This window comes from Moschus berezovskii, chromosome 12, assembly GCF_049115385.1.
Source record: "Moschus berezovskii isolate FMDL1 chromosome 12, NW_MosBer_1.0, whole genome shotgun sequence".
In the NCBI taxonomy this organism is placed as follows: Eukaryota; Metazoa; Chordata; class Mammalia; order Artiodactyla; family Moschidae; genus Moschus; species Moschus berezovskii.
In genome coordinates, this window is record NC_142471.1 from 37,628,697 (window position 1) to 37,655,044 (window position 26,348).

General features: G+C 42.1%; 1 protein-coding gene across 6 annotated transcripts in view; it reads left to right on the plus strand.

Annotated features, from left to right (window-relative positions):
• The first annotated feature begins 997 nt into the window (after positions 1–997).
• The window catches only part of NRG3 (neuregulin 3), a 1,266,499-nt gene continuing 1,241,148 nt past the window's right edge, over positions 998–26,348 (plus strand). For all 6 annotated transcript variants that reach the window (XM_088842474.1, XM_088842475.1, XM_055425322.2 and 3 more), the window contains exon 1: positions 998–1,835. In XM_088842474.1, the coding sequence (XP_088698600.1) occupies positions 998–1,835 (838 nt within the window). The remainder of the gene's footprint in view (positions 1,836–26,348) is intronic.

The following is a 26,348-nucleotide window of genomic DNA, read 5'->3' on the forward strand; positions in this document are numbered from 1 at the left end:
GCCTCCCGCCCGGGGTCCCTATTTCCCGGGATCCCCGACGGGGTCTTCCGTTTCGCGTCTCCCACTTGGGAGTGTGAATGAGCAGGGGCGCCGGGCAGTGCCCCGAATCTTCTGCGGGCTGACGGGATTCCCTCCGCGGCGGGTCGGACGGCACCCTCCGCGGACGCCCCGAGCGTCCCCGGCCCCGGGCTCGCGGCGGCGCAGCTCGCTGGAGTTTGACTCTCTTGGGCAGCGGCGCCGGCGCCGAGCCGCAGGCGGCGGGAGCGAGGCGAGCCCGGCCGCTCGCCCTCCGCGCTGCGCTCGGATTGGTCTCTCGCAGACAGTGCTGGCCGAGGGTTGGCTGCGGGCCGGCTGAAGAACAGGTGCACCTCGCCGCCCGGACTCGCGGAGCAGCCGCCGAGGAACGCGGCGCGGCGGGCCGGGCGTGCGGCGGCGGCCAGGCCGGCCCCCTGTGTCGGAATGCGGCTCTCCAGCGCCCGGCGTGCCGCGGGCGGCCGGCTCGTCCCCTGAAGGCGGCGCGAGGCCCAGAGGCGGCGCGGGCGGGCGCCCGGGGGAGCGGGCCGGGTGCGGCGCCCCGAGGATGCCGGCGCGGCTGGAGCGCTTGCAGGCGGCGGGAAGCAGCAGCAGCAGCAACAGCAGCAGCAGACGCGGGGCCCCGGCGCGCAGGAGGCCGCTTGGCGGGCAGCAGACGCGCCCCGCCGCTCCCTGACCGGCCGGCGGTGCCGGGGGCCAGTCTCGCCCCTCTTGCGCGCTCCTCGCCGCCCCCTCCCCGGCCCGCGTCCCCTCCCCCGCTCCTCTCCTCCCCGCCCGCCGCCCGCCTCTCGGGGGGAGGGGCGTGGGGGCAGGGAGCCGATTTGCATGCGGCCGCCGCGGCCGCTGCCTGCGCCCGAGCCCGCCGCCGCCGCCGCCGCCGGAGCCCGCGCCCGCGCCCGGCCCGCGCGGCCCCATGCCTCTGGCGCGGCCCTCGGGGGGGCGAAGGTGAAGACCGGCTCCTAGGATGAGTGAAGGGGCGGCCGCTGCCTCGCCACCTGGAGCCGCTTCGGCAGCCGCCGCCTCGGCCGAGGAGGGCACCGCGGCGGCTGCGGCGGCGGCGGCGGCGGCGGCGGCGGCGGCGGGCGGGGGCCCGGACGGCGGCGGCGAAGGGGCGGCCGAGCCCCCCCGGGAGTTACGCTGTAGCGACTGCATCGTGTGGAACCGGCAGCAGACGTGGCTGTGCGTGGTGCCTCTGTTCATCGGCTTCATCGGCCTGGGGCTCAGCCTCATGCTGCTCAAATGGATCGTGGTGGGCTCCGTCAAGGAATACGTGCCCACCGACCTGGTGGACTCCAAGGGGATGGGCCAGGACCCCTTCTTCCTCTCCAAGCCCAGCTCCTTCCCCAAGGCCATGGAGACCACCACCACGACCACCTCCACCACGTCCCCCGCCACCCCCTTCGCCGGCGGCGCCGCCTCTTCCAGGACGCCCAACCGGATTAGCACCCGCCTGACTACCATCACGCGGGCGCCCACTCGCTTCCCCGGGCACCGGGTGCCCATCCGGGCCAGCCCGCGCTCCACCACGGCACGGAACACTGCGGCCCCCCCGACGGTCTTGTCCACGACAGTCCCTTTCTTTAGTAGCAGCACTCCGGGCTCCCGACCCCCGGTGCCAGGAACCCCCAGTACCCAGGCCATGCCCTCCTGGCCCACTGCGGCATACGCTACCTCCTCCTACCTTCACGATTCTACTCCCTCCTGGACTCTGTCTCCTTTTCAAGATGCTGCCTCCTCCTCTTCCTCCTCCTCTACCACCACCACCACCACCACGCCAGAAACTAACACCAGCCCCAAATTTCGTAAGTAAACACTGTCTGAACTCTGATTTACTACTGAGTTTCCATTCTGCCCTCCTGCTGTCTTTTCCCCTCGCCGCTTCTAGCATCCTTCATAACCCCCCTCCCCTCCCCGCCCCCCGCCCCGGATTGGGACACAGAGTGAGAGAATTAAAACTGGCCAGGGGAGGAAAAAGGTGCCGGCCTTTCCCCCTGTGAGGGGAAAAGGTGGAATGAAGCAGAGGGAGATTGTCAGCCAGGCTCCACTGGCCCTACTTCACTGAGTCCCAAATGAGAACTAACTCCCTTCAAGGGGTTAAAGACAGTGCGATTCCTCTTCACTGCAGACCTGCTGTCGAGTTCTGGGATCCAGCTCCTGGTGAGAGCTGGGGAGGGAGGGAGGGAGGGCCTTCCCCAAAGGACGGAGCCCTTTCCCCGCTTGTGGGAAGCAGTGAAAGAAAGGCACATGCATTGACCGACTTTAAACCGCGGAGGGAAGTTGTGTCCGTGTGGGGGTGGGCTGGGGGTTGTGTGTGGTCATTTGATGGAGATGTTGGTACAGTGAAGCTGTAGACACTTCCAGCAGCCCTGACCCGGGCAGGGACCAGGAAGGGTTAATTAGAAGCCATTGTGGGAGGTAGGGAAAGAGGCGATCCATGGCGGAGGGCTAAACTGATAACCGCTTACCCTGCCCGTGGACATTCCAAGGTGTAGGAAAGGATTCTGTCTGCCCAGAGTGAGTTAACTAAGGGGAATTATGAAGGAAGCCCTGCGGAGCTGCCTGTTCTCTGGGAGGAGTTTTTTCAGCTCTGCCAAGCATTTGCTTTGTTCGTTTCCCAAAGGTGGTGTGTGAACCTCGTCTCCCCTCCCTTATGCCTGAAAAATTTAGGCAAAATGGGACAGAGTTCCCTGCACTCAAGGATGAGAAAATCCAACTCCTTTGAAACAGGTCACTCTTTGAATATAGTTTTTTCAATCTTGTCTCAGTTGCTGCCAGCACTGGTCAGTTACCCCAAGCATGAGAGCTTTCTGCCTGTCTGGGAGGTGTGTATTTCCTCTGTATCTTTTTAAATGTTTTAGATGACTAATTGACCTCCCACCACTCTCCCACTACCCCACCTCGTTCTTATTCTAAGGAAATTTTAGGCAGCCTCTTAATCTGACTGTGGATCAGGATCTGAGAACAGTTTGTGCAACCTGTGAAGGTTATTTAGGACAAACCCCCCAGCCTGCCAGTTCAAGTTCTATGCAAGGCTCTTCTCCCCAAACTGCCTGGCTGTGCCTTCCTTATATTATATTTCTGTTTTGAGCCACAGCATCTGGAGGGAAAGGAAGAGTCTCATCATTAACTCTTGAGTAGGAATACCAAGCTTACAGTCATCTGGGAAATTTTCATTTTCCCCGACCTATGGTTTTACTTGGGGGTGGTATTTAACCTTTGAAACTTTTTTTTTTTTAATTGTTGAGGGTAAAGTCCAAGGAGAGACATTCCTGATGTTTTTACTCTGCTTTGGGGAAAAAAAAAAAAAAGGCTAAAAAGATAAATTGGGAGACAGGAAGGAGAGGGGAATGAAGAGAATCTGCCACAAAGCAGAATGGCAGGCAAGCCAGTAACTTGCTGCTTCTCTCTCCTTTGGCTGAAGCAGTCATTTTTGAGAGCACATTTTCTCAGGAGGTGTGTCGAGGATTCTCTCAGCAAATCTAGCTGCTTGAGTTGGTGGATGGGTAAAGGATGTGCAGGTGTATGTGTGAACATTCAGTGGATTGAAAATAGATGCGTTTATCCTGAAGACCCCAGGTTTTTTTTTTTTAATCTCTTCTTTTGATACAGTTGATATAAATAATGGAGTATGGGTATACTTCTCAGCCTTGTGTGTATGTCAGGGGAGGATTGCATATAGGGGATATTTCATGTTCTTTCTCAATTGATTTCCTTGCTTTCCATTCTGGAGGTCTTTAAAGAAAAGCCCAAGGTAATTATTTCTACCCCTCCATGCTCCCTTCCTACATTCTGCAGAAGGGAATGGCAGTGTGTTTAATAAATAATGATTATTGACAGGGCTTTCAGCCCTAAGGAAAAGGGAGGGGGAGACCTGTAAATGGTGTCAATGTTCACTTAGACATATAAGCAGTATTTGTTTTATGTATATCTGAGGTTCAGCTCCTGCTCTTTTTTAAACCTCCGGCAAAGAGTTGAATTAAGGGATTTACGAGTATGGAAATCCAGCAGCAACTGACCTGGTTTGTCTATATCAACAAGGGAAATTTTAATGAAAGGAAGATTATGTAGTTTCCATAAAAGATGAGTTTAAATAGGCAGGTTGTATGGTAATTTAAAGAAAAATGATAATTTAATTATTTTTTGAGTACAAGATTGCAGGGTGATTAACAAAAGGAAATAAAGGTTTCATTTGAGGGATCATCAACACTGCTGAAGAATGGCCTGAATATCTTGCGTTAATATTTTTTACTTGTTTTGATTATGTCACCAAAGTTCCCAGGAGAGAAAGTCCCTTTTTTTTCTAGCTCCTACCTTTAGACTTCAGTAGATGCTTTTTCTTTTCTTTCTTTTTTTTTTTTTTTCAAATGAAAGTTATGGGTTGTATTTTAGCCCCTGAAGACAGCTGACAGTGATGCTTTTTTTTTCTTGAGACTGTCTCACAAATTCTGAAATTACCAGGGTCTGTGCTTTTGAATTGAACACAAGGCTTGTAGAATGCATCTTTGTGTTTATCTTAGGTTGATCAGAAGGATACTGTCTGTAAAGGCAGTGTAGCTCTTTGAAGTGGAAGACACCGGTTCACTCTAGAATAAACACAATTGCAAATGAGTAATATGATTTTTGTAAGCAAAAGTTATATTTGCTATGGGAAGGCCCAGTTTAGGAGACTGTTTCTGATTTTCTGTAGGATTAACAACAAAGAAAGCTTGAACTTGCAAGGTGGAGGAGTAGAGGGGCTTGGAAGTAGACTCTTCCCATTCTCCAACTTGCAGAACGTGAGCCAGACTGCAACATTCTTCTATGTTACTGGGGTCTCTTGGATTCCCAGGACTTGCCTTTCCTTCAGATGCTTTAAAAACAAATATCTTCAACATACTGCCTCTAAGAGATTATTTCCTACAAAATGTCTCTGCAGCTGTAAGTGTAGGGTTAGTTTACAAATTTTTTAGTCCAAAGGGAGGTTTACTGCAGACAGTAGAGAGACAGTAATTTTGACCTGTGTATAAACATCCTTTTAGGGCGCATTGAATTGTATTTTCACACTTGAAATGCATATGTGTGTGTAGAATTTTGTCAGTGCAAATATGGATTGTTGTTTTACTCAGCAGAAAACACCCTTTAACAGATGTTTAACATAAGACCAGATCTTGGCTAAATTCAAGTACTAAACACAACCACTTTTAATGGATTATTCTTTGGGTCATATTTGGAAGGTATATAGCTTATTCCAGTGAGTAAGATCACAAATCTTGAATAGTATATTTAGTAGAGAAATAAATGCAAAGTGTATCATTGATGTTTAAACAAGGTAGGATGACAGTTTTTGTATAACCAAGTGTATTTAAATCAGACTTTACCCAAACGTCATTTTGGAGCGTTTCGTTGATAACATTGACAGTTTTCTTTTCTATTCTTTTTAAACATCTTCAGCTTTTCAGCAAGAGTACTCTGAGTTGCTTTATAAGCAGCCTCAGGTATAATTTGTTTAAAGTTACTCCTATGTTGTCTTTTATCCACATGAATTGGGGCCATCAAAGGAATTCCAGCATAGAAAGGACTCACCCCAATCATATGGGGTAACCACAGTGAGAGGATTCAGAGTTTGTGATCAATATTTCTTTTGAAATCCAATTGAGAGGTTTTTTATGAGCACATGTTGCAGCTTGAGTACATTTTGATTTCCTCTGGCCTTAATACAGGATTATGAGACTTTTCTGCTTTAGTCAATTATGCTGTACATTTTACTCTTCTGACACTTACGTTGTGCTTCATGGTCCTAACAGGAGAGAAAGAGGGAGGCAGGGGTGTGGGCATAGAATCGGCACGGTTCTTTTTAGAACCATTTTGCATCTGGTCTCAATGCCTTAAGGCTGTGGTTTCAGTCTTCCTCCTCCATTCCTCAGGACTGAGACAGAGGGGTTGGGAGTGCTAAGAGAACGTTCCTCTTGCATGCTTGATTGGTGAATCCAGACATTTCTTGTCTGTGCAATTTCCCAGACAGCCTTTTTTTTTTTTTAAACACAGTGTTGATCTACATGTTTGTCAGAAAGAAAAACAAAAACTTCAAAAAAAGCTGGTGTGTGGCAGCTTCTCTCTTTACTTTTGGTTAGTCAAGCAACCAACGTTTCTACATCCAGGTTAAGCCATAATCAAGTGTTGGTGCCAAGATTGAAAGCAGTGCCATCCTGGGAGGTCTAGTGTTTAGAGGAACAAGCTCTCTCTTCCTCTCTGGAATGCTTTCTCAGCTCCTCCTCATCTACACACCACAATGAAAAGAAGGATGATTTTCATCTACCTTCTTATGTAGAAATTCTTTCCTCATAACCTCTCATATCCAGTGCCAAACATATCTCAATAGTCTATCTGAGATGTCGAAAATGGAACATGAAAGCTGGCCCTGAAATATATAAGAGCAAAGAAAGAACCATAAATCTAAGTCTGAAAAGTGCATTTGAATTGCTTGTGAATAGAACTAGAATTCATTTTTCTCCCCATGAACCTGTTTTTATCTTCAGACTTTTGTGTTAGGTGAGGCTACTGCGTTGGCAAATACCACTGAGACATTTTTGGAGTCTAGAGATTTTACTTGTCTATACTCAAAAAAGTGTTTCCTCTAGAACCATGTACATATGGAATGCAGGAGGGAGAAAGAGACTCAGTTTAAAGCTTTGCCATACCAGGATGGAAATGTACCTAAATCCATTCATGTGGTTATTAATGAAAGTCTTAGGACACATGGTTTGGTTTTGCATTTTTACATCTTTTTCTCTGAGGACTTAAGGACTCCTTCCTTACCCAGTCTTTTATAGATTTGAATCATGGCTCTGTCTGAAGGCCCCTTACAGACTTTTGATTATTTTATCTTACTTTTTATTTCCTTAGCTTATCTATAAGCAGTAGTCATTACAAGAAATTTTCTTAGCTATGCTTAACCTTGCCATGTTGTTTCAAGTTGTTTTAAAAGTCAACCTTTTTGGTAAGCCATGTTTGACTAGGTTGATAAAGAAAGTTAAGGGAAAAAATTATACCTGTTAATGCAATTGAGATATCAAACTGTCTTGGTATTTATTTTTTTAATTAAAATTTTTTTTGAAGATTCAAAAAACTTGATGGAAAACTAATGAACATTTATTGTCCCACACAGATTGATGTACAAATCATACTGATTTTGACAGTACCTATTATCTGATTCCATAAAACATTAATTGTAGAATTGAACATGCACTATTATATCCATTCTTTGTTTTCATAATGTCATGTTTTCATTTTAAAATTTATTTTAATGACTATTAAATGTTGATTGGGGTATTACTATGCTGGTGGTTAATTGGTTAATTTAAAACATCTATAAAAGTAATTGTTTAAAACTGAAAAATAAAACTTTAAATAAACTTAAAAGTTCAAATATATACAACATTCATTCTCCCATACCTTGATGTAGGCATTTAAAAAAGAATTATATTTCTTAGTTTGAGCTTAGCATCTTTTTCTTTTCCATATGCTACTCTTCTAATTACTTGTTTCTTCTCCAAAGATCCTGGTGAAGGAATTTAAACCAGATTTTTCATCGATACTCTAATATGCCCCCTGCCCTGGGAATCTTTTATAGTTGGTTTTTTTTTTTTTTCAGCTTTTTTGCTCATATAATTCAAAGTAATTTTCTTTCTTTTCCTTCCCACCTTCCCCAGCAACTCTCCATTTGGAGTTTCTTCAAAACATTCAGTTATAATTTAATAGAAACTACAATTATCTTTCATTTCCACAATCATATATCATTGGCTTACATAAAATTTAACTAAGTAACATAATTATAGTAAGAGCAACTGGCTCGAACAGGTGTGTCACCGACACTGAGTGTTGGTGAGCACACAACCCAAAAGAAGTTGCAGAGGTGTGCAGGTGTCCTTCAGCTTGGCTTGTTGGCTGTGACTTTCTCACAGTGCCATGGCCCTGACAAAGTTCATTACACTGGAGTAGTGACAGCCAGCTGGCTAAGGGATGGGAAAGTATCTCCTTTGTAGGTAATAGTATTGTAAATGTAAGTCAGTCATGACCATATATTTTAGTAACTTTACTGGGAGGGATAACAGCATCTGGAATAGAAGAGGAAAAAAATCCAAAAAAAAAAAAAAAAAAACACCCTGCAGCCTTGAATCCTGTGATAACTGTGAACCTCAAAGAACCAGTTTAATCTCTCTGAATTTTAACTTCTTCATATGGGATAATGAAGGGGTGATGATAATAACCTGCTTCGTATACCGTTTCTAAAAGAGCCTATAAGCTGTAAATACTCTACTGTTTTTATGTCAGCAGAGATGGAAAATGGATAGGCTAGGTATTTTCATCCAAAACCACATCAGACCATTGAATTCAGCTGAAATGTTGGAGCTCATTTGCTACCTGACTTGAGAAATCTGCCGTTAGAGGAGGGATGATTATGCCTGCGTGCCCCTGGATCTCTCCTGTATTCTTCTCTGGTACCCTGGCATACACAGTGGAATACAGTGTAGAAATCTCTCTTGAATCACCTGAGAGCTTAGTCACAAACTGGAACCCACCATTTCTCATTCTTTGCTTGGTAGATAGTTTTGTAGTCTGTTTTATACATATGTTTCTCCAAGAGAGGAACTGAAATTTGAGAGAAAATGAGAGAGATTATTGAATTATAATTATCTGGAAATCTGAAACCCACAAAATTCTGAAAATTTTTGATGAAACAAAGGATGCCCTTATGGCTCCTTTTTGTTTCCTTCCCAGACCTTTTTATTGTCATTGACTCTTTGGAATTTAGAGAGCACGTTAGTAAAAACATGTGATGTCTGCATTGCTTTCTCTTCCCCCTCTTAATTTAGGAGTTATTGTGGTTTAGTTTCCAGAGGATTAATGGGTTGCTTGCGCATCAAAGAGCTCTTTTAGATAGATGCTTTTGTATTTCAGGGAACTTTAATATTAGCATTTTGAAAACATCTTGCTTCAAGTCTGTGTTTGTTGGAAACTTCATCCTGAATTATATTTCACAGTCTTAGTTCTTTTTGTTATGAGCCTTTATTTTTCAAGACAGGTTGGTGATTGTACATAAATCATAGCTTGCCATTTCCAGGCATAAAAAGAGGCTAGTCAAAAACAAGCCTGCAAACTGAATTCAGAATTTAGTTTAATAATAGAAGTTTAGCAGCTTCCAATGATGATTTTGTCTTTGAGGACTTTTCCTAGATATGATAATGTGTATCATCGATGCAGTATACACTGTAAGAGCAAGAAAAGAAATCTTCTGAATCTGTGTAACTGCTTTAGCAGTGATACATTATAGCCAGGGTTATGAGAAGAGACTTCTTTTTAGCTTTTTATGTTATGTTAAAGTATAGTCAATTAACAATGTTATAGTAGTTTCAGGTGGACAGGGAAGGAACTCAGCCATATATATTAATTTATCCATTCTCCCCAAATTCCCTTCTATCCATGCTGCCACATCACATTGAGCAGAGTTCCCTGTGCTATACAGTAGGACTTTGTTGCTTATCCATTTTAAATACAGCAGGGTGTACATGTCGATTCAAAACTCCTTAACTGTCCCTTCTCCTCATCCTTCCCTGTCTGGTAACCATAGTTCATTCTAATCTGTGAGTGAGAAGAGAATTTTTATGCTAAGCATTTGATAAGAATTTTTCAGCATATTAGCCTACTTCCTAAGATACCCTTCCATGATTACATATGACCACTGGCCTGCTCTTCCAGTCAATTGCCAGGGAGTTAGAATTTCACTAAGAGAAAAATCACTCCATCATCATTTTGGGAGCAGACTCTAATTGATTTCTGTGCTTTGGATTTTACTTTTAGAAATGGGAAAGATGTCTTGACAGAATCTCAGTCTTAGAAGGGGCTTGAGAATATAGTTAAGAACAACTAGAGCTGTCATTTGTGGAATTTTACTGTGTGCCAGGAGGGTTCACACTTTACATATTTTCTCTTACATGTTTATTGAAACAAGGATTGAAAGACAATCATCTAGGCCTGTAGCCTAGTCTGATTATCTGAATTATGCAGGTTAATTGAGCTGGGCTTAGATTGGTTGTATAATTTGCCTAGGACATACGTAAGTGGCATCATTTTGAAAAATCAGGAACATGGGAAGATCATTTTACAGGTAATCTCTTCCCACTCCAAATCCTAAGACATTGACACAGGGTTGATATATCTATGCTCATTATCTCTTTCAAGCCCTTAACGCATAGCCAGTGACATTTGCCATTTTTAACTGTGTAAATGGCATATCTGCTCATACCTGTTCTTTGCTATAGTAAAGGGAGCCTTTGTAACCAGAGAAATTGCCCTGGTTTCCAGTCCAAGGAGAAATTTAGGATGTATTTCAAAGAAGATAAAGAATGTGTTCCTCTAAACTTCTATTCCTTGTTCTTAACTCTCTTATTTCCTCCTGTGGCTGCTTGTAGGTGATTCAATAGAACAATGACAGAAAATAGTTACAGACTTTATTTCTCTGCTTCCTGAAATTTAGCCAAAATTTTCTTTTCTGCTCGTTCTAAACTTGCTTTTGATTGCAGTAGTTACTGCATTGTATGCTGAGAGTGGCCCATGGAAATGTGTCTGGGAGCCTTTGGAATAATAACCTTGAGGCTTAAAATACCTACCCTACCAAGTAAATGTTGGATGTTGCGCATATACAGTGTTTCCCACAGAGCATCTGAATTCCCTCCTGGAACTATCCTGCAAGGTACCCACCATTGACTAGCCTGCATTACTAAGAAGTTTGGTGAGACCTTGATGGTCTGCCAAGGGTACCAACAACTGGACCCAATCATTACTTACGTGTTTGACTTTTCTATGTACCAAGAATCCCTAAGAACAAATATCCTGAAGGTTAAAATGAAAAATGATTGGGATTTCCTACTTTTGCAAATTCATAAAAAGAAAACAGAAATAGATCAAATACTGTGATCAAGTTACAGAATCTTCAAATAGCTATGCAGAAGGGTAAAGTGAAAGTCTTAATCGCTCAGTCATATCTAGCTCTTTGCAACCCCTGTGAGGCTCCTCTTTGTCCGTGGGATTTCCCATTCCAGAATAGTGGAATGGGTTGCCATTCCCTTCTCCAGGGGATCCTCCCAACCCAGGGATGGAAACCAGGTCTCCCGCATTGTGGGCACATTCTTTACCATCTGAGCCACCAGAGAGTTTTAATGCTGAAGGGTAGGAGTGCTGTAATGTCAGGAAGCCTTTGTTGTCAAAATCCCAAAGACTGTGAATGAATCCCATAGACTAAGAATGACGACTGCACTCTTAAAGAAGAGAGATGAGATTGCTTACCCAAACTTATTGTTAACCAAGAGTTTTTATCAGCATGATGACAAAATCTAGACTCTGGGATAGAAAAGTGAAAATGGGGTATAGAAATGTTTATATTAAACACTGTCTTGACTGAATTCCATTTAATCGAGTTTTCTGTATGAGACTCTCTTCTGTATTAAAAAACTGACAAATGCCCCCTTTTAATGCTGGACATCCACAGCTGGTAGGGCTTCTGCCATCAAGAAATGAGAGATATATTTACCAAGTGTTAGTTGTATATTAGCTCCTCATAAACCTATTTATGCTGGTTGTTCTTGTTACTGTAATTAGGTAAAGTATTTAAACAATATTCAAAGCTATAAATTAATTGTGGTTTCTATTAGAACTAGGTTGATTACTTTGGATACACTCCATAAAGAGAAGTTACTTAAAAAATGCTTGTTGAATAAGTTGTGGGCAAGTTTAAGAGAAAATACATTTGTCAGAAGAAATATGCACTTGGATTGTTTTACATGCACCTTTAACTTCTCATTGCTCAGTGAATTCCTTGGTAGATATTTGAGGTATGGTTTTTCACAAAAAAGGTAACCAAAATTTATTCAGTGGCAAGCTTTGAATACCACAACCAAATATTTGGCAAGTGAATGTACATCTATAAGTTTTAGGTGCAAATAAAAGAAATAAGATAAATTTTACTTTACCCATGTGATAGATTTACAGAGCCATTAAATTGTATTTTTTAGTTATTTATACTGGAAAATATTTAACCCATGTGATAGATGTACAGAGCCATTAAATTGTGTTTTTTAGTTATTTATATTGGAAAATATTTAACCTTTGAGGTAGAAAATTATATAAGATGCCAGCGACATAAATTATTAATAACGGATTTAATACATAGTAACTGTAATCAAGGGAAGTGTACAGAATTGTTAATACTAATGATTTCTGGATTGTGGAATAGAAAGGTCATTTAATTTATTGTACTTTGCTGTTGTTTCTAAGTTTTATTCAATGGTCATGAATTATCTCTCCAATTAGAAGTTATTAAGCTTTTGATAAAGTGAAGAATAAAATCCATGAATCAATTCAATTATTGGTCATGGTTCTGTAAAGATTTTTACTAGTCTAAGAGTTTGTGTCTGCATTGATGATGCCAGGATTAAAGTGTTGTCTGAGCTGAGTTGCTGTGAAATGCAGATATGGCGAAATACAAACAAATTTCATTGCTTATGGGGAATAATGCCTCATTGAAGGCAGTGTCTTACCCTGGACCTTGGATTATTAACCTTGATCTTATAAGGATAAAAAAAAGTGATAGTTTTACTGTATTACTTAATGGCTTTTGAAGCTTGCTGAAGTTGGTCAGTCTTTAGTAGTATTGCTAAGGATGGATATATCTTACAGATATCAACCAATTTTGGTTATACTAACCAATTACCTGATCTATTTTAAGGATGAAATGACAGGAAAATGAAAAAGCTAATTTGTAGCACTGGCTCTCATAAGAGAGGACTTAGGTCACATACTAACAGGTGGGATGACCAAGTCAAAGCTTTATTGGATACTATAATCCTCTCAATGAATCCTATGGTGTTCATTCACATGGTAAAGTTAGGTGGTTGTCTACAGATAGAACAATTCCATAGGCCAGTGAAAAGAGGTGATTTGTAGGACACCTGGTCTTTAATTTGATCATGAGTTGTGCTCAGAGTCTTTTAATATAGCTCACAAATATCGATACTTTGGTGAGCAAAGAGAGAACAAAAAGTGATTCTGTGTATATAATATTAAACATTAAGAGTCAAGATAGTGACTGGAAGGAAACCCAAGATATGGGATTTGGGGGTATTGGGAAAATATTAATGGTCAGGATACTAATCTCATAGGTGAGCAGTGTTCACCACAATTCATCAAGCTGCATGCTTACGATTTGTGCACTTTTTGTATACATCGGTACAAACTTGATTGTATAAAAGACATCTTTCAAAGCATTCCTTTGACCAGCACTTCGTATTCCCAGGGTGGTAACCTGAACGTTTGGTTGTCCCATTTGTAGACACTGGATTGTAATTCTCCTTGTTTGCTGTGCATGTCTCACAGTCTGGTAAAGGCAACGAGGGTCTTCCTGGCTTCAGCAGCTTCCTTTGTTCTTAGCATCTTGGCTTAGTGAGATGCCTTAGAGATGCTCCTTTTTCATGTAAGTCTTTCTGAATGGATACCTTATGTTTATATGATATAAGATTTTCTTTCGTCCATATCAGGAGTGTTTCTGACACAGCATACATTACCCCACCTTTCACCCATCTTACACGTGAAAGCCATACTTGTTCCTAAGAGTGACTTTATACAGTTCTGCCAGCTTTATAGAGCGTGCGATACACGAGAAAGCTAATTCATGATCTGCATTTATGATTTGTCGAGATCACAACTTATATTCCAGCGAATAATTAAGTGGAGTATGCTATTCCAACTGAGAGGTATATGAGATCCTTTCAGAAAGTAGTGATGGGGCAGACATAGGTAGTTTCAAGGGAGAGTGTCTTGGCAGAGAAAAGGCCAGGTGAGGCCAGGGAAGTAAAAGGTTATTAACAAGCAGGTTACTACTTTAAAGGGAAGCAACAGCTGGCTTTGCATCTGTGTGTCTGGCCTGGTGGGCAAAAGATGGCCTCTTGGAATTAATGAAACAGCCTCACCTTTTCCTTAGGGCAGGGTCTGATTTGGAGGGAGGGTTTGAGAGGACTTAGCTAGGCTACCCTGGGAAGTCACAGTCTGGGTTGGTTCAAGGAATTGCACAATAATCTGTATTAATTTCACAAGACACAGGGTCTCTAGGATGACTTAGAGGGAGGGACAAGTAGCACATTGTAAAGATTCTCCAAGGCTAATTTGTCCCATGTCATTTAGATAGGGTCCTTGACTAGTGCTGAGTCTAAGTATTGACTTCATTCCACTACCTCTTCAAAGAGCTGCAAGAATCAGTAGAACTGGTGTGTGTTAAAATGTTTAGTTTTTTCCACAGTCACATCAATACAGCCCTAGATTTAACCCAAAATAGTAGCTTTCAAGTATCTAAAAATTTGCAAGTGGAGACACAAAGAGAATAACAAGAGGATATGCTTGATTCTGCTGCCTCACCTAAATTAACCTGTGACTTCAGATTTTCTGGAGGCAAAAAACTCCTCTATGAATTGATTGCCCTGGTGCCCCTCTGATTTCATCTGAGGTCCTCTTTCCAGAAGCCACTCAGCACCTTTTGGGATCGAGCGCTACTGACACTGTATGGCTTTCTAAAGGCAGAGGCACTGTTGATTCCCTGTGTGCACTCATTCCATGGTGAGGACTGAGAGGGCAAAGATGCTGCTGCCTCGGGAACCTTGAGGATGGATGGCTGCAATGTGAGGCTCTTGCTAGACTGGCCTGCCAGGTAGCTTCTGTTGTAGATGCAGGAACTACATCTGGTTATCTACATATTGACACTTAAAATTAATTGTGTCACCTCGCCTTGTTCACCATAAAGAAGGAGTTTGGATTAGAATCAGATTCATCACTCTTGCCAGCTCATTTCGCTGCTCCTTGTTACCAGATAGAGGGGCTATAACACTGTGTTTAAGTGCAAATGTTAAATTAGTATTAAGAGCCAATGGTATCTCTGCTGTTCTCACTGATCAGACAATTTTCACTGATGTCAATGTTTATAATAAAGCCAGCTGACACATACTAGTGTTATTTGCTTGGAATAATTTCACTTTATTTTTTTGACTTGGATAAAGGTAATTTTTAAAAAAATTTATTTTAGTTACTTGTTGAGGTCTTTGTATATTTGATCAGAAGCGATCTTTGAAAGGAAGGCAGCAAAGCTGTAACAAAGTCAGTATCAAATTTGTGTTTCCCCTTTATCATTTGGTTTTGTAAGCTTCTCAGTGACCTTCTGTGCTACCACATTGATGCTCGTCTTTCATCATGAGCAGCTCTGAGTAATTTATGATAAATAATGAAATGCTGTTTCCTACAATGCACTGCAAATGGCTGAGTGTTATAAAAGTCTAAAGAGCTCTATTACTTCTAAATGACTAGGTAACACAAAAATGTTAACCCTAAAGAGGAAAGGTCCAGTAGAACATATTGCTTGCTAAGCACACTTCCTTCTGCCTGGGACCTTCTGATAGGCTTTGTGCATCTAAATTCTGTGGGGACTGGCATCTGAACCATTATCTTCTTGAATGGCAAGGAGAGGATTATGCCTTTCAGCTAGTTGACTTGGCTTGGAGCAATAGTAGTTCATATTTTTTGGAGTGGAGAAAGGGAGGAACTTTCAGAATTTGTTTATGGTTTGAAACCTTTAATTAATCTTTAAAAATGGTGTTACCGACGGTAAGGACTTGGCTGTTAGGATGCAATAATTTAAAACATTTGATTTGAGCATGGATATTAAAGATGGATATTAAGCAAACATTAAAATGATTTTATCAGAACAAAGCCTTATAGGCTTTTAAAAAATTATGTAGATTTCTTTTTCAAAACTAACTGTTATCGCAGTGTTTGCATTTTCTCTGTCTCAACCACATGTACAAAAATGGAGACACTGTAGCATATATCCAATTTGCAACTCTCAGCTTTCTTGTACTCCACAGTGTATAATACAATTGCTGAATGTTGTCCACAGTGAATATGTGTGTTCTTATCCTGGTTGTCATAAAATAGCTGCATATCTAAGTGTTAGAGTTTGAAGACTTTAATTGCTGGGTACGGAACGTCTTTATGTACTGCATCCCATTGTGAAAATTGAATTAAATTGCCAGTCAGGGAGCTCTTTATGCTGCAGGAGAGTCTCTTTGTGAGCAAACCATGGAGAAGGGTGATCTTTGGCCAGTGGTACTTCTAAACTCAAACACTTTGCTGAAGTTTGCCATGTAACTTTCTCACCTTTACCCAGACATCCTTATTTTGCCCAGTGAAATCATCTGTTTCCCCTGCTAGAACTGCTTTCTTTCTTCCAGATATCAGCTATGAGACATGGGATGAATTGTATACAAGTAAATTACAAATAACTGCATTTTGGCAAGTGTACCCTAGCTGTTCCATCAATTACTCTTCACTTCGGTAGTGGGAAGTCCACTTTACCCTTTAATTGTCAGTTACATGCAATCAGCTGAACCTCTGGACATTCCCCAAATAGAGATGCTTTCATGCCAGGAAAATCAGGCTGTTTGAATGTTCTAGAATATTTTTGCTTTTGATGAAAAAGAGTTGTTGCCCTGTCCCATGGGAGAGAGAGATTCAAAGAAGGAAAGCTGTTCAGTACATGGACCACAGTACCATCTAAGGATTGGTGTGGGTGGCCCTGTGGCATGAGCAGTACAGACTATTTCAGGCATCTGAGGAAAGGCCTGGAAGTTTATAGCTTATCCAGGCTTTTTAAATCTCCGTATACCTAGTCTCTTCCTGTGTGATGGCCCATCATGTTGTAAACTGTGAACCAAAGAACCTGATGAAGCCTTTCCATGGAGCCTAGGGAGAGTCTTACCCTAAGGAACTTTATGTTCCTTTGCATACTGTTGTTAATTCTTACCTTTTTATTTTTTATTTTTTTGCTTCCAAGGAGAATGAGATAATTAAAAGAGTGGTTTTCAATGGAAGAAAAGTAATTAAGGCACACTAGGAAGGCCACTGGACCTGGTTAAGGAATGGAGGTCCACTGCTGTTACTCAGTTGTTTGAGACCTCAGGGTAGACTCCTCAGGTTGTGAATCTCAGATTCTTCTGTAAATGAGGATATTGGATAAGATATTCCTCAAGTCTTCTTGTGACCAGACTTCCCTGAGGCCATGCTGTAAGTTTGAGATGATAATATTAGTGGAATTTTTGAGTTACTAATTCTGCTTTCTCTCTTTCTGCCTTACCCTCAGCTCACATTCTCTCTTGCTCTCATACATACACACATGCATATACATTCACAGGGTTTTTTGGGGGTGGGATGTTTTATAGTTAAGCATTTAGTAACCCCCATATTTCAGCGTGCTGCATAGGTGTGACTTGATTACATCCTAAAGTCCAGGGAATTTTGCTTGTTTCCAACTTTAAAATAGAATTCCTTATCCTTCCCTTGACAGATGTAGAGCTTGGTAGCCAGCTGTAGGTCTGTTACTGCAAAGTGTATGTAGTTATACATGTAAAAATAAACAGATGCCAAGAATAGAGGTATAAGGAGGCCTGGAGGAGTTACTGACACACACAAAATGTTTCTTTGGAAGTATAAATAAATTAATCCAGTTCCAGAAAGACTCACAATACCTTTCTCCCTGAATTAAACAGAATTCTTGGTTGCTGAGTGTACAAGCACAGAGGACTAGGAGTTGTATTTCTAAAGCAATATTACAAATGTGTCTAAATGTAAGGCATTAATTATTTCCTGACATGTTGGTTGGCATGGACATTTTAATACCAGAATGTGGTTCCATCCATCCTGTTAGAGCACAGCTCTGAGCTGTGACAGAGTGACGTGTAATTCAAACTTGAGGTGGCTAGTATTAATATTTTATTTTTTTCTTAGAGCACCTTCCTCATTTTTAAATAAGGCATTTCAGTATAGAAAATTAGAAAATATAAGAAGTAAGAGAAAAATAAAAGTCAACTTAGTTCTATAATCCAGGCTAAGACAGGTATTGTTATCTTTTTGTTGAATGCGAGACTCATATTTTTTTCAAAAATGAAATTATACTCTCTCTTTCAGCTGTCTTTTTGCACTTCAAAATATTTCTATGTTGGAGTACCTAAAACTGTATCTGTAATGGTTCTGTGCTGATGTGTATGGATATACAAAAATATAATGAGCTTATCACCTGTTGAGAATGTGGTTTGTTCTAATTTGGTCATTATTATATAAAAATATCTGCCCTGAACATCTACAGATAGATTGCAAACTTTGGCCGATATATATGCAGCAAAAAACAAAACAAAACAAAAAAACCCTTACATTTTCATTCTAAATTCTTAAATTCTCATCCAGAAAGAAATAGAACAAATTACTTTGCTGCCATTATCGTGTCAGAAGGCCCATTCTTTTCATAACTCCTGCCCTCCAGTATTGTAGGTGTTAACATATCATTGACAGTAAAACAAACCAACCAACAAAAAAACCCTTTGCCAACAGGATAGTTTTATTTTTTGTTTTAATTTTTAGAAATTGGAGTGTGATTGCTTTACAATGTTGTGTTGGTTTCTGCTGTACAACAAAGTGAATCAGCTGTGTGTATACATATATCTCCTCCCTCTTGAGCCTCCCCACTCCCACGCCACACCTCTAGGTTGTCACAGAGCACCAGGCTTAGCTTCTTGGCTATACAGCAGCTTCCTGTAAAATGCCTACCTATTTTATACATGATAGTGTAACGTCCGGAAAAGGCAATGGCAAGCCACTCCAGTACTATTGCCTAGAAAATCCCATGGATGGAGGAGCCTGGTAGGCTGCAGTCCGTGGGGTCGCTAAGGGTCGGACACGACTGAGCGACTTCACTTTCACTTTTCACTTTCACACATTGGAGAAGGAAATGGCAACCCACTCCAGTGTTCTTGCCTGGAGAATCCCAGGGACGGGGAAGCCTGGTGGGCTTCCGTCTATGGGGTCACACAGAGTCGGACACGACTGAAGTGACTTAGCAGCAGCAGCAGCAGTGTAACGTCAGGGCTACTTTCTCAGTTTGTCCTGCCATCTCCTTCACCCACTGTGTCCACAAGTCTGTTCTCTATGTCTGCATAAGAGGATAGTTTTAAAACAGTATCTTGTTGGTGTTCTGTCTTGCATTTCTCTAATTACAAATGAGTAAACATTTTAGAAAGTTATTAAAATGAAAGTAGATTTCAATGGAGAGGTTCCCAGGCCTTTCCTATCTGCATACACTGTATGGCCAGATGCCTCTCTGCATCATTCAGGGCTTCATCCCAGCAGAGGATGCTGCTGGGCAATGCTGAAGACCAGAAGTACCAAAGATGCCCAGTGTAATGTGATAACAAAGTTTTTTCCCCCTTAAAACCTGGAAATGGTGTTGTAGGTCACTGTCATGGTCATCATCAAAAGGAGTCAGCAAATAAGAAATAAAGCGCACTATTCTTGACTAAGTGACCTTAGGGGCTGAAGCCCCCTTGGGTCATTTGGCTAAATGTTAACCTGTATGTTAACCTATGAGTGCAAATGTGCTCAGTCATGTGCGACTCTTTGCAACCCCATGAACTGTAGCCTGCGAGGCTCCTCTGTCCTTGGAATTTTCCAAGCAACAATACTGGAGTGGGATTTTCTACTCCAGGGGATCTTCCCCACCCAGGGATTGAACCCATGTCTCTTGTGTCTCTTGTATTGGCAAGTGATTCTTTACCATTAAGCCACCTGAGGAGCCCAAGGTGGCTATAGTAAACATTAACTTACATAGCTAGTAAGATTCTGATAAAGAACACAAGCCTAAAAACACAGACACATATAGGTCAGAAATAATTTCTAGAAGTCCAGAGGGCTTAAATTGCAACTTTCTTGAGTGAAGACATGCTTGGGCATTATCCCCCCCCTTCTTGTGCCTGTCATGTCCAGGACATCTTCAGAGTTCTGCTCAATAATGTTTCCTGTCCTCTCTTCTGCTCCATAGTGTGGATGTGGAGCTGGAGATGAGGCTCAGCTTCCAGGGAAGAGTGGCGTCATCTGCTCTGCACCTGGGCCTCTGACAGCCACTGCCTCCAGCCACCAGCCTACTGCTGTGCCCATTAATAAGTGCCATGGAAACCCAGTGAGCCCCAGGGGTGGTGGCGAGGTGTGTGAGCATCAAATCACTAAGTGACACTAGATTTTCAGGTGTCACATGATAAAAGGAGAGCCACCTGAGAAAGAGCAGGGCCAGGCCAGCATCTTGTACCCCCTGCTTTTTTGGCATCTGCTTCCCTTTGGTTCAGTCTTCTCTATGAGGAGCAGGGAGACTCCATGTTCCAATTTTCTGCACGGATTTGTCAGGCTGAGATGCCCCTTCTCTGGTGTATCCCTAACACTCGAACAAGAGATTGATTAATTTGATTTGGATTAAACAACTGAATCTGTTAAGGCTTTGCTGATTATTGACAAATCTGTCCTTTGAGCTTTATAGTTTTAAGATCAAGGCAAGTTGGCATAGCGTTTGTGACGTCACATTTTTTTTTGACATTAAAAAAACTCAAAAATGTTACATAACAGATTGATAAATTTTGATAACACATCCAAATTGACAGATAAACATATTCAGATGATCAGTTCAAATACCATCAGCAGTCTTAACTTCAGCTACCCAAAGGGAAAGTACCAATTAAATCTGTTGGACTATTTTTCAGATTCCATTGAATGTGGATGTTAACTTTTTGTTTTGTTTTCCACTGCCTGGTTCTATTACCATCTAATTAGGTTCAAAATCAGCAATTAGAATTAGGATGCATTTAATAGTTGTTCTTTTTCTTTTGCTCATATTGCATTCTTAATGATGTGATTTATAGTCTGTGTGCACGTGTATGAGTGTATGTCCTGGAGAAATAGTGGTGGATGTTAACTTTGGAAGATTGGGTCCAAGTTTTGCCTCTTACTGGATATCTGAGCTTGATGAAGTCTGTCAGTTTCCTCGTCTTCAGAAGCTGACTCAACATCACTAATTATTGAAGAAATGCAATGATACAGTGAGGTATCACCTCACACCAGCCAGAAAGATCATCATCCAAAAGTCTACAAATGATAAATGATAGAAAGGATGTGGAGAGAAGGGAACCCTATTACACTGTTGGGAATGTAATTTGATATAGCCACTATGGAGAACAGTATGAAGGTTCCTTAAAAAACTAAAAAATTCCATTTGACCCAACATAATTCTAAAGCAAACATGCACTCCAATGTTCATTGCAGCACTATTTACAATAGCCAAGACATGGAAGGAACCTAAATGCCCATCAACCAGTGAATGGATAGAGAAGATGTATATGAATATATTCAATGGAATATTATTCAGTGGTAAACAAGGGACAAAATTGGGTCATTTGTAGGGGTGTGGATGGACCTAGAGTCTGTCGTATAGAGTGAAGTAAGTCAGAGAAAAACAAATATCGTGTATTAATGTATGTATGTGAAATCTAGAAGAATGGTACAGATGGGCCTATTTCCAGGGCAGGAATAGAGACTCAGGCATAGAAAATGGACACATGGACATGGGGTGATGGGGATGGTGGGGTGAATTGGGAAACTGCGATTGACATGTATGCACTACCATATGTAGACTAGATAGTGGGAACCTCCTGCACAGTGCAGGGAGCTCAGCTCTGTGCTCTGAAATGACCTGGAAAGGTGGGGTGGGGAGAAGGGAGGGAAGTCTGAGAGGGAGATTTATATGTATACATACAGCTGATTCACTTCATTGTACAGCAGAAACTAACACAACATTGTAAAGCAGTTATACTCGGAGGAAAAAAAAAAAGAACCTGGAATAATGGTTGGATTTTAGCACGTTACAGTGCTACAGTCGATCTTACAAATGAAGGTGCTGAGAAGATTGATAATTGACACATTGGAAGCCAAAGGATGTTTGGATATATGAGAATTGGGGCAAATTGAAGTCATTATGAGAGGCCAAACGTGATATATGTCACAAATGATGTTTTCCTTTTGGGATATTGCATACTGTATGTAGGAACGGATAGTTTGAAAAGCAAAACTCAAGCTGGAGAGCACTGTAGAGAAGAAGAGAATGATGCTGTGAAAATTTAAATCCCACAACGGTTGTTGACTCGAAAAATATCTGTTTCCAGGCATCTGGACATGAATTTCTCAGCCTTTGAGAAAGGCAGACTTAAACAGCATGCCCTTTCAGTGTGATTGCCCCAGAAATGTGGAATGCTCTGTTTGAAACTGAGCTCTGTGTCAATCCCTGATGTCTCAATTTCTGACACACTAAACATAAGCTGAAGAGGAAATGTGCTTCTGAAGAGTGAAGAACCCTCTCTCTCATTTTCTCACTCTCCTGTCTCATGCCACCTCTCTTCAGGGTGATTGTTCTCAAGAACTGATTCTTAGTGCTGGGTAAAGAACACTTTTCCAAAGCATTTTTTCCAAAGTATATCTTGATAGATTCTGCCAACCATTAAGCAGGATTTAATTTGCTGAGATAAAGTAAGATGATTTATATATCGAGAGAAAGCTAAAATGCATCTCATTGACTTTTCTATTACTTTTCATTTTCCTCTTTTCCATATAAATCTTTTTTAAAAAATCTGAGTATAGTAGTAGATTTACTTTCCAGAGAGAGAGACTTTAGGGCTTTGTTTTCTTCTGTTTATAGTGAAACATGGTGTGATAAAAAATGTTTATCATGGCCTAAGGGGGAATGAGTGTGTTCAGATAAGTTGTGTGCTAAGTTACTGCAGTCCTGTCTGACTCTTTGTAACCCCATGGACTGTGGCCTGCCAGGCTCCTCCGCCCATGATATTTTCCAGGCAAGAAAACTGGAGTGGGTTACCATTTCCTTCTCCAGGGGATCTTCCTGCCTCAGTGACTGAACCCGCATCTCTTATGTCTCCTGCATTGGACGGCAGGTTCTTTACCACTGGCACCACCTGGGCATTTTTTTTTTTTTTTTTCAGATAAGTTAATGACATGAGCAAGCATGCTTGACTCCTCTTTCTCACAGCTCTTATCGAGATCCTTCATTTTGCAATGACTTACCAAGCATCTGGGCTTTTTTGGTGGCTCAGTGGTGAGAAGACTCCGCCAGTATAGGAGACATGGATTTGATCCTTGGATTGGAAGACCCCCTGGAGGAGGAGGAAATGACAAGTATTCTTACTACTCTAATATTCTTACCTGGAAAATTCCATGGCAGAAGAGCCTGGCGGGCTACAGCCAATGGGGTCACCAAGAGTTGGACATGACTGACTGACTGGGCACACACACAGCACATTACCTGATCAGAGAAGGAAATGGCAACCCACTCCAGTATTCTTGCCTAGAGAATCCTGTGGACAGAGGAGGACTGCCATCTATGGGGTCCCACAGAGTTGGACATGACTGAAGTGATTTAGCATGCATGCTTGCTTTGTAGAAGGAAATGGCAACCCACTCCAGTATTCTTGCCTATAGAATCCCAGGGACAGAGGAACCTGGTGGGCTGCCATCTATGGGGTTGCACAGAGTCGGACATGACTGAAGCAACTTAGCAGCAGCAGCATTTACCTGATACTCTTTTAGGCAGCTGGCTCCTGGGCTGCCATAAGGATGAAGACTGATCCAAGCATTGACTCTGAAGCATTCTAGTGGGGGATTCATATAGGAATACATACATAAGATAGTTTCTACCAGTGAAAAATGGAGAAATGCTGAACAGGATGATAGAATAGGAAGTTTGAATTTATATAGGTGCTCAGGGAGGCCTTTGCTGATGTCATGATAGTTGAGCTGGGTCCCAAGTGAGAAGAATCTAAATTGTAATACCTGGGACAGAAGTGTATCAGAGAAAAAGATAAAGTTCAAGGGCCTTAAGGGACAGAACAATGGCTGGTTTGGCTGGGCATCATGAATATGTTCAGAGAAGGCAATGGCAACCCACTCCAGTACTCTTGCTTGGAAAATCCCATGGACGAAGGAGCCTGGTAGGCTGCAGTCCCTGGGGTCGCGAAGAGTCAGACACGACTGAATGACTTCACTTTCACTTTTCACTTTCCTGCATTGGAGAGGGAAATGGCAACCCACTCCAGTATTCTTGCCTGGATAATCCCAGGGGTGGGGGAGCCTGGTGGGCTGCCGTCTATGGGGTCACACAGAGTCGGACACGACTGAAGTGACTTAGCAGCAGCAGCAGCAGCAACATGAGTATGTTTAAGAGTGGTAGGACATGAAGTAGACAAAGTAAGCCACTTAAGGAACTTGGACTCCATTACTGTGATGGAAAACCACCACAATAAGGGAAGGTTCTGATATGTGTTACGTGTATGTCCTTTTGGATGCTGTATGGAGCTGCATTCTGGGGCCTGCAGTTGGAGACAGGAGACAGATGAGAAGGCTACTGCAGTGATCCAGCCAAGAGATCCAAGCAGCTTAGACTGGAGTGGAGACAGGTATGGTGGGTGTGATGTACTGTTGGATTGGATGTGCCCTACAGATTGGAAAGTGAAAGTGATTGGAAGGGCCTCTGTGAAGAAAAGACAGAGGGGAATGAATCAAGACTCCCTCCTCCGTTTCTGTCCTGAGTAAGAGGAGGGGTGGTGGCGTCACTAGCTGAGAAGGGGAGGATTGGGAGAGGAGTGGGTTATGAGGGTGGAGGGTGGGGAATGGATTGTTTGACACATATGTTCTGTATTCCTGTTAGATGCGAAAGTGGCTATTTTGAGAGGGAGATTGGATAGAGCATGTAATGGAGGAGAGTAGATGCCCACTGAAAGCACAAACAGTATTAAGAAGGGTGGTGGTGCAGGGAAGTGGATAAGGGCACCTGCATCAGCAGGGAGGGATATCCAGTGGAGTGAACTGAAATGAATTTCTCCTCATTACAGTGCAGTGAGAATGTTCTCAGTAGTTCTCAACCCTGCTTGCATTTTGAATCCCATGGGGGAGCAATTAACTACATATAGGTATACGTATGTACATATAATAATATATATAATAGCAAATTAAGTATGTAAATAATAGCAATAAACTATATATATGTACACACATACATACACATGCACACACCCATGCTCAGATCCCACCCTAGACCAATCAAAATCTTTTTTTGAAGGGAGAGGAGGGGAGTGGCAGACATCATAGTTTTTATGTTGTTGCCAGGGTTGTATGAGCAGCTAGATTAAATGAAAGGGATGATCTGCTAATTCCACTAACTAGGAAGTGGAAGCAGCTCAGCAGAATCTACACCCTTTGGGAAAGAAAAAAAGGTGGAAATGAGGGAAGGCCAGGTGTTACAAGGTTGGGGGTGGGACTCGTGTGATCCTGCCAGCACCACTGGCTGGAAAGTGAAGATAGCCAAGGCCCTTTGTTCTGTGTGGTTGGCCATATCAGGGATGCACAGGAGATGTCCCGAAAGAGGTCAGCAGTGAGAGACGGAGAGAGTGGATTTCCCATAAAGCTCTTGCCTGATAACCCAAGCATTGCAAATACTTCAGCTCAAGGCAAGCCTCCTGTGACAATTCTCAGACCTTGATTCCCTCTGCATCTCTAGGGATGGCTGAATCTACCATCTGGGCAAAATTATTTACAGAAAATCTAAGCTTTTCTTGGCTCTAACAGTTTAGGAGTAATTTTCATTATAGTATCACCATTATTAAAGGCAGAGTGAGATGGGTGGTAGTATCACTTGATGTGAAATATTTCAATAGGTGTCTTTACCTTTGTAAGGTAAATTTGTTCAGACTTCTGTCTGAAAGGAGGGAAGGTGGAAGGGAGAGGGGATGGCAGGAAGAAAGGGAGGAAAGAAAGAAATCTGTTCATAGATTTTGTGTGAGGGAGTTCATCATACAAATACATATTTGGAAAGGTTTGCTAACACAGATTTTTAACAATATAGGCATTACACATATCTTTAAAATCATAGCATGGGAAAACATTTACCATATGATGTGAAGTGTGAAAAGCAGACTTAAAAACCATATATAACTGGTTATGCGTGATTATCTTAGAAAATAAGATTGGTAATATGATACAACACTGTGGAAAAAACATCTCTTGCTGAGTGATGGGATTATGGTCAACATTAATTTTCTTAAATTTTTCACTTAAATTTAATTTTATCTCATTTAAAATTTCCTTTTTCATTCAGTTCAGAGGTCCTGAGATTTCAGTAAGAACAGAAGTTGAATGGTATTTTAAAAGAGATTGATAAATAAGTTCTTAATTTTCAGTTCAGTTCAGTTCAGTCGCTCAGTCATGTCCGACTCTCCACGACCCCATGAATCACAGCACGCCAGGCCTCACTCAAACTCATGTCCACAGAGTCGGTGATGCCATCCAGCCATCTCATTCTCTGTCGTCCC